Source organism: Cucurbita pepo, chromosome LG04 (genome assembly GCF_002806865.2).
Source record: "Cucurbita pepo subsp. pepo cultivar mu-cu-16 chromosome LG04, ASM280686v2, whole genome shotgun sequence".
In the NCBI taxonomy this organism is placed as follows: Eukaryota; Viridiplantae; Streptophyta; class Magnoliopsida; order Cucurbitales; family Cucurbitaceae; genus Cucurbita; species Cucurbita pepo.
In genome coordinates, this window is record NC_036641.1 from 3467671 (window position 1) to 3476691 (window position 9021).

Below are 9021 nucleotides of genomic sequence, written 5' to 3' on the forward strand. Positions count from 1 at the left end.
GATTAATTAAACTATTTAATATTAATTCAAATGTCAATCCCAATCAATTCCGACAACATAATTGATTAAGATATTTAAATGCCCTGGGGGGCATTTCGAGACCTCTCGCACCCGAAGCGAGAATCATACCACTAGACCAAATGTCCTTGTAGTAGAACTAGGATTGTGTTCCTTACCTAACTTGCAACTTCCCACCTAGGATTGTGACCTATGTAAAACTAGGATTGCAAACTGCAAAGATAATAGAGATGACATGGCTTTACCTACTCGACCGTCATCAATATCAAAGAAAAAATCAACACAACACGTTTGATGGTATTGGGAGAGAATACACCCGTATATGAAATTATAATGTCTTGTAGCTTCATTGATATAGTTGTGCGGGGGCATTTTAAAAATTGAACTCGAGACCTCTCGCACCCAAATGCGGGGGCATTTTAAAAATTGAACTTGAGACCTCTCGCACCCAAACCGAGAATCATACCACTAGACCAAATGTCCTTGTAGTAGAACTAGGATTGCAAATTGCAAAGATAAAGAGATGACAAGGCTTTACCTACTCGACGGTCATCGCCATCAGAGCAAAAATCAACACAACACGTTGATGGGATTGGGAGAGAAGACACCCGTATATGAAATTCTAATATCTTACAGCTTCATTGATATAGTTGTAAAGGGGCATTTCGAGAATCGAACTCGAGACCTCTCGCACCCGAAGCGAGAATCATACCACTAGACCAAATGCCCTTGTAGTAGAACTAGGATTGTGTTACTTACCTAACTTGCAACTTCCCACATTGGATTATGTAAAACTAGGATTGCAAATTGCAAAGATAATAGAGATGACAAGACTTTACCTACTCGATGGTCATCGCCATCAGAGCAAAAATCAACGCAACACGTTTATGGTATTGGGAGAGAAGCAACCCATATATGAAATTCTAATATCTTGCAGCTTCATTGATATAGTTTTGGGGGGATTTCAAGAACCTCTCGCACCTGAAGGGAGAATCATACCACTAGACTAAATGCCCTCGTAGTATACCTATCATTTTTAGTGGCTAGTCCATGTATTTTCTAAGTCTTAAGATTTGATCCTACTATTATGATTTTCAACGTATAAGATACATTTTCAGCACATTTGACACTCTTCAGTTAGAGATTATTAAAACATAGGGGCATTTCAAAAATTGAACTCGAGATCTCTCGCACCTGAAGCAAGAATCATACTACTAGACCCAATGCCCTTACAAAAATTTCTTTCATTCAATGAATAACTAAATATACAATCCACAACCAGGGTATTAGTCTTGAGTTTCAAGAATGCCCCTTTTATGAAACTCGGAACTAACATGTTACTGGCCACCATTAGAAAACAAGGTGCCAAATGAGCCTAGCATTGTTTGGTTTGTGTTAGATTCAAATTTTTATTTTTAATTTTGAATATTTTGTAACACAATGCCTCCCAAGGAAATAAATTTACCATTATCCTTCAAATTAGTTCATGATCTAAAAGCTGAATAAAGTGTTTTTAGCCGCCGGAAAAAAACATATCGAGTAGGAGCTAAAATGATAAGGGTTGATGCAAGGGCATTGAGTTTAGTGATATGATTCTTGCTTCAAGTGCGAGAGGTTTCACGTTCAATTCTCGGAGTGCCCCTATGTTTTAATAATCTCTTAATGAAAAGTGTCAGATGTGCTCAAAATATATCTTACATGTTGAAAATCATAATAGTAGGTTCAAATCTTAAGACTCAGAAAATATATGGACTAGTCACTAAAAATGATAAATATACCACAAGGGCATTTGGTCTAGTGGTATGATTCTTGCTTAGGGTGCAAGAGGTCCCGAGTTCAATTCTCGGAATGCCCCTATGTTTTAATAATCTCAAGAGTGTCAGATGTGCTTAAAATGTATCTTACACCTTGAAAATCATAATAGTATGTTCAAATCTTAAGGCGGTATAAAATACATGGACTAGCCACTACTAAAAATGATAGTTCTACGACAAGGGCATTTGGTCTAGTGGTATGATTCTCGCTTCGGGTGCGAGAGGTCTCGAGTTCGATTCTCGAAATATGCCCCTTCACAACTATATCAATGAAGTTGCAAGATATTAGAATTTTATATACGGATGACCGTCGAGTAGGTAAAGCCTTGTCATCTCTACCATCTTTGCAGTTTGCAATCCTAGTTGTTTTACATAGGTTACAATCCCACGTGGGAGGATGCAAGTCAGGTAAGGAACACAATCCTAGTTCTACTACAAGGGCATTTGGTCTAGTGGTATGATTCTCGCTTCGGGTGCGAGAGGTCTCGAGTTCGATTCTCGAAATGCCCCTCCACAAATATATCAATAAAGCTGTAACATAATATAATTTCATATACGGGTCAACGTATTTGCAATCCTAGTTTTACTACATAGGAACACAATCCTAGTCCTTAGTACAAGGGCATTTGGTCTAGTGGAATGATTCTTGTTTCGGGTGCGAGAGGTCTCGAGTTCAATTCTCGAAATGCCCCTCCACAACTATATCAATGAAGCTGCAAGATAATAGAATTTCATATATGGGTGTCTTCTCTCCCAATACCATCAATGTGTTGTCACAATCCTAGTACTATTATAAGGGCATTTGGTCTAGTGGTATGAATCTTGCTTCGGGTGCGTGCTCCTCCACAACTAATATCATTGAAGCTACAAGATTTTAGAATAATGCTCTTCCACAACTATATCATTGAAGCTACAAGATTTTAGAATTTCATATACTGGTGTCATCTCTGTTATCTTTGCACTTTGCAATCCTAGTTTTACATAGGTCACAATCCTATCTATGTGGGAAGATGCAAGTCAGGTAAGGTAAGGAACCCACGTGTTCAATTTTGGGTAGAGTGTGAACTTAGATTCGAGACCCAGCCCAAAGTCCACTTGTGGTCAAGAAACCTTTCATGGGGCAAACTGACGCAAGCCATGGCCCGTTATTCCTAGCCACACCACTCCCACGTGCTGCCCGCGTGTCAGGAGCTACAATCGCACTATTGAGGTTACGGGACAACGATTGTGCAACATTTATTCTAAACTAGCGAACAAGTCAGCCGAGCAAAATTTTGATTGTGTGGACAATAGCAGCGTATGCTCGAGCCTCGGATCACATTGGAGAGAAGTATTTTAGAAAACATGAGAAAGGAAATACATTGAAAAAAAGTTAAAAGCAATGTTATAAGCGAATAAGCAACAACGACTTTGATAGCATATGACTAGGGTAGGAAGAATTCACAACTAGTCACATCCCCTATAGAATATTTTGGAGCATTTTAGCCTTTTTCGATTGTGTGGACAATAGCAGCGTATGCTCGAACCTCGGATCGCATTGGAGAGAAGTATTTTAAAAAACATGAGAAAGGAAATACATTGAAAAAAAAAGTTTAAAGAAAGCAATGTTATAAGCTAAAAGCGAATAAGCAACAACGACTTTGATAGCATATGACCAGGGTAGGAAGAATTCACAACTAGTCACATCCCTTATAGAATATTTTGGAGCATTTTAGCCCTAGCGGGTGTAGACTTGATTTTGGTGACCAGTCATACACCCTCGTACTGACACAACAATATTGGTGAAGGCTCATCTAACATGAATGCAAGTAAAATGGGTTTGGAGCGGGCATGGGGCCATAGACAACACGTCCTAGATAAGCATGGTTGAGACACTTGACATGCAACCATAGGCAACACGCCTTGGACAAGCATGACCGTGACATCCTCCGCCACTCAATTGGTTGATGTCTCTACAACCGACTCTTCACAAACTCAACATTATCTTTCAGCGTTGTATGAATGAAATGATTTTGTAAGATTTTACGTATGCATATCACCAAGAATGATATGTGAGAAAGGAATGGGGGTTGCCTTTCATGATTTAATTACAATGAAAAATTTTGGGACCTCATGCATAATTGTATGTTCACATGCATCAAGATATTTTCCCTTTATGATGAGTATGGATGCGTACATTATAAAATGGAAATGATCATCATGTATGTCGTGATACTAAGCCGATCGTTATTCCCTCCGAGTGTCCGGCAACAGCACCAGAGATGCTAGCCCGACCAGTAGGCCTAGAGGGTGTGCGAGTCCATCTAGTAGGCCCATGCTCGCACGTGTGGGTCGTGTGTAGATAAGTAAATACACATCCAATTTGCCAGGATTAGAAAGCCGCCTAAGAGAAGACAATTTTAAATGATAAGTCTCTTTCACGTTACATGTGTTTGCTTTCACCGACCCCAATAGTGGGGTCACTTAATGAGTATTTCTTAAAATACTCAAGTCTTGTGCTATTCTTATATTTCAGGTAAAGGCAAGACACGTATGGTTGACAACGACATCGTGTTGAAGACTATGGAACATGTGTTAGGGTAGTTGCATTTTATTTTCGTAGATCTTATTAGGATAGGGTACCGTTTTCAATCTTTTCTTTGATTTATTTATATTTCACATTGGTTATATTTAGTTGTTTTGTTTTACAACTTTTAATGTAAATGTATAAGTCCATGACATCATTTCGTAAATTATTTTAAATGAATGTTTCCACTTAAAAAGGTCACGTCATGCATATAGTAGCAGCTCTATTTCAATATGAAATTAGGATCGTTGCAGGTTTAATAAAAAAATCCTATTAAATGTTTTCATAGCATGGTATATAAGCTATATATTTATACTCTATTATAATGATTTCACACGTGTCTTTTAAGTAATCGATATTTATGAAATCGAGATAGAACATGGTATTACTAGACAATCACACGGGAGCTAATCAAAATCAAACCAAGAAGTTGTGTACCCCAATTAGAAGTCGGCCCAAACATGATTCTCGAGCAAAAATAGAGAAGACGGGCTTTATATGAATCAATAAAATGACTCTCGAGCTAAGAGAGACACGCTCATGAGTTATGGGTGAAACATGATAGCCAAACGAATACAAACTAGCTCAATAGGTCCAATAGGACATAAGACTAGCTAGATCACATTAGTCAATCATCCATTAATCGACTTATGTTAATACGTGAACTTGACAACAAATGCGACAATGCTAGATTTGTCTAGCGAAACTAGACATCCGTTAATCTATTTGAACTAGTTAGTTTATAGAGGACCTACACCGATAATATATAGACTTGAAAGTACATTTATGTCTGGAAACCATATCCTAACACATTAAAACTCTCGTACTTCTTGACATAATACATATATTGTGTATGATACATCTAGAAATCGTATATTTTAGCCACAATGACCTACCTAAAATGGGAAGAGGATTCTCGATTTAGATGGGGAATGAGGGAGAGAATGGGGAACATTTCTCCGTTAGATAAATGGGGTCGGGGATGAGATTATATTACCCGTCCTAATCCTCGCCCGGTTTAAATTGATATATTTTTATAAAAAAACTAAATTAGTTAATAGGTGACACGGATGAAAAATAAAATAGGTGACACGGATGGACACGAAGAAGCCTTCTTCATCACGTTCCGCCCCATAGACATCTCTAGATACATGGAGACCAAAGTAGTTAATAATTTTGTGTATGATAAACTAAGTTAGCCCAAATGCGTAAATTTTTATAAAAATAAGGGAAGTAAATTATCAAATAGTGTACTTCCACGTGGCAGTTTTAGGACCATAAGCAGTGGACCCCATGCGAAGATATCCACAGACAGCGATCCACGTCAGAAAAGGATGTTCTTTATTTTGCCTAAATGGAAATGGGTGGTAAGTCGGCTTTTAGAGTCCATTTCCCAATAATTTATTTCGAAAAATATCTCTTTAAAGAATGAAATAATTTTAATTTATATACCAAAATACTCGAAATAATATTGTTTCGATTTCGATTTCAAACCTTGAAATGATGTTACATATTATGCGTCTATGCTCGTATTCCCAGCAATCTTCTCCTCGAAGGAAAGATCACTAAATCTCCCTTAAAATAGCCATCCATTCCTGTTTACTTTTGAGCAATTACTTTTAACCAGACCAATACTATCGGTCCGATTAGCTCAACCATAGATCACTGTGATTGTCTTCAAAGCAAACAAACCGTGAAATTGAAACCCTAATCGAACCATAATTGAAGTAGTTAAATTATGTTCATATGGATTTACGAGGAAATAGAAAAATTATTTTTTGGGAAGAGAAATAAAATTCATTATTCGAGATTCATTGTCTTGTTCGATGCATCTTACATTCATAATAATACAATCATACCATTCTTAAGAACAGGAGACAACAAATACGAACCGCTTCTTTTTCAACACTCGAAATAAAATTAATACGAGCATTGATGGAAGAAGAGGATAAATTTCATAATCTAAAAATATATATTGGAAGATTTAAAAAAAAAAAAAAAAAAAAAAAAAAAAAAAANAAAAAAAAAAAAAAAAAAAAAAAAAAGTATATTGAAAGAGAAATGAGAGGCTATTGGTGGGTTGTCCCTTGTTTGAAAAATCTGGCCGGTAGCCCGTTGACAGGCACTGGGAATGGCCCATATTGAACCCCGCTTTGTGATCCCACAACTTCCCACCTGCAAACGTAACAAATCCTTTTATTTTCCCATTTATTAAATATTTCGACTCATAATTACCAATTTGAACATAGATCAATTGATTAAAGAAAAGATATGATTAATTTTTTTATTTCTTTTTATTATCGTAAAACAATGGGGGGATTTACCTAAATTTGGTAATGAGGTGATGAAGTAAGACGAGGATCTCGAGCTTGGCAAGTTCATTCCCAGGGCAAGAGTGTACTCCATTGCCAAATGGCATGAATGTATTGGGCCTTGGAGACACCTGGATAATCCACAATAAAAATGCTTTAATATTATTTTTTGAATTAAAATAAAAGAGAAAAATATGAATATTCAAAGCGTACCTCAAATCTAGAGGGATCAAAGATTTGAGGGTTTGGGAAGTAGTCAGGACTGTGATGAATATTCCTGAACAAAGGCATCACCTTCCAACCCTTTGGTATTAAGAACCCTAAATTATTTAATATTTAATATTTATTAGTTATTTATTTTAATTCAATTTTTAAAATAAAAATAAAAAATTATGTGAAATGACCAAAAAGCCCTTGGAATATACCTTTATATTCCACATCCACCACTGCCTCCCTAAAAGTGAAGGATATGATACTAGCCATCCTCAAGCTTTCTAATACAACCTGAAAATAAACCACGTGCATGAGATCGAAAGTTCAAATCTTCAGAAAAATTGAACCGGGATGGCTCGAAAACAAACATACCCTATGAGTTAAGGGCATATCCTTAATCTGTGCCCAAGACAGAGGCATCTTCCCATCATCATTTCTTCTATGAATCTCCATCTGCTCTGCCTATTAAAAAACGACGACGTTTTGCTTCAAAATTCCAATTAAATGGATAATTGAGTAACTAATATTTGTATAATTCCTTACCCGGACAGCCTCAAAGAGCTTCAAATTATCATGGAGGTATTTAAGGATCCACGTCAGCACACTGGCGGTGGTGTCCTGCGCCGCAAACAGAACTCCGATGATGTTGTCGGCGATCTGATCCTCACTTAAAATTCCACCATTTTCATCTCTGAAGCTCAAGAGATGACCCACCAAATCTCTCTCTGTTACCCTTTTTTCTCTCCGCTCCATTATTATCTCTCCCAGAATCTCTCTCAGTTTCTTTCTTGCCTGTAAAATCAATCAAATATGTCAAAAGAACATTCTGGGTATCTCCGAAATTTATAAAGTTCGTGTCTTTTTTGAAAAAGATTGGATTTTTTTTAACTTTTTTTTCATTGTTCTTACTGATAATGCTTTGGAATATGCTGTTCCTGGTAATCTGGTTGGAAAAGAGTTGTAGCCTTTGTCTAATATGCAATAGTTTTCTTTGAGTTTCTCACTGTAATCACTTTCTAGCTTCCCAAACACTGCTAGAATTCCCACATCGAAAGAAAACTGTTTTAACAGAAAAAAAAAAACAGAGATTAGATAAAATTATGAATAATTTCGTGTTTATTTTGAGAAATGTTACGGACCTTTTTCATTTCAAGGAAGGTGTTGATGACGTGGCCGGCGGCAGCCCATGATTCGGCGGCGGAAATGGCGGCGGTTTCAATATGAGGAACAAGGTTTCTGAGGCTTCCGAGACAGAGGGAATTTTGAACAAGTTTCCGAATGTTAGAATGGTAATTTCCCTGGTGGAAGAAAAGCGCCGCCGGACCGATCATTGTCTCTTTGCTTTTGGGGTAAGTTGGCCGGAATAAATGAGCATTAGTTACCAAAACGAACCGGGCTGCGGCGGCGCTGGCCAACATAACACAAGGACATCCCAAAATGTTGGTTTTAAAAATTTCTCCATATCTGCCACAAAAAAACATGAAAAGAAACAAAACCCAATTAAAATCTCGAGTTATTTCACTTGTTTGGTCGATAAAATTCATAAAAAGATCATTTTTTTGGTGTTTTTTTTTTACCTTCTCTGTTTTTCGGAGAAAAATATGTTGGGATCTTGAGAATAAAGCTGCAAAGTTTCTCCAATCCATGGCAATCCCATGGAACCAGGAGGAAGCCTAAGAGATTTTCTGGGTTTTGGGGTTTCATTTCTCTTCAAATAAAGCAAAAAAGCAGAAGAAATGAGGAATATTATTAAATACAGAGTGAAAGAGAGAATCTCCATTAACAAAAATGAAGCAATCTCTCTGTGTTTCCCTCTTGCAATTGAGGGTTTTTTCTTGGAACAAAGGGAAGAAACGAAAGATTGAGAGAGCAAGTGATGGTTTTATGTTGCAAAGTTGAGAGCTTTTTTTGTGAGGGAAATTAGTTTGAGGGCTAAGGGTTTATATAGAACAAAATAAGAGAAAGTGGAAGAAGAAGAAGGATATGGGAATTAGAAAAAGACAATTTTTTTAAATTTTTTTGTTTTTTTAAAGACAAAATCTGCCCAAATGCCTCCGTGCATCTTGCACGATCATTAAGTCAACTCAGGGTCGGAGGT

The 9021-nt window shown here is 37.0% G+C and overlaps 1 protein-coding gene and 5 non-coding genes across 6 annotated transcripts; 4 read left to right on the forward strand and 2 right to left on the reverse strand.

Annotated features, from left to right (window-relative positions):
- Window positions 1–675: 675 nt before the first annotated feature.
- Window positions 676–747, reverse strand: TRNAP-CGG. Its single transcript has one exon. It is a non-coding gene; the product is annotated as a tRNA-Pro (tRNA).
- Window positions 748–1801: 1054 nt separating this feature from the next.
- On the forward strand, window positions 1802–1873 carry TRNAP-AGG. Its single transcript has one exon. It is a non-coding gene; the product is annotated as a tRNA-Pro (tRNA).
- Window positions 1874–2012: 139 nt separating this feature from the next.
- On the forward strand, window positions 2013–2084 carry TRNAP-CGG. Its single transcript has one exon. It is a non-coding gene; the product is annotated as a tRNA-Pro (tRNA).
- A 186-nt stretch (window positions 2085–2270) lies between these two features.
- On the forward strand, window positions 2271–2342 carry TRNAP-CGG. The gene has a single exon. It is a non-coding gene; the product is annotated as a tRNA-Pro (tRNA).
- A 110-nt stretch (window positions 2343–2452) lies between these two features.
- TRNAP-CGG lies at window positions 2453–2524 on the forward strand. Its single transcript has one exon. It is a non-coding gene; the product is annotated as a tRNA-Pro (tRNA).
- Window positions 2525–6417: 3893 nt separating this feature from the next.
- Window positions 6418–8817, reverse strand: LOC111792754 (abscisic acid 8'-hydroxylase 4-like). The gene is made up of 9 exons (XM_023674330.1): window positions 8501–8817; window positions 8063–8387; window positions 7833–7982; window positions 7467–7715; window positions 7296–7385; window positions 7136–7214; window positions 6924–7030; window positions 6723–6841; window positions 6418–6573 (listed from the first exon to the last, which is right to left on the reverse strand). Exons 1-9 carry the CDS (start codon window positions 8701–8703, stop codon window positions 6468–6470), a joined length of 1428 nt encoding a protein of 475 aa, XP_023530098.1. The 5' UTR covers window positions 8704–8817; the 3' UTR covers window positions 6418–6467.
- Between the last annotated feature and the right edge of the window lie 204 nt (window positions 8818–9021).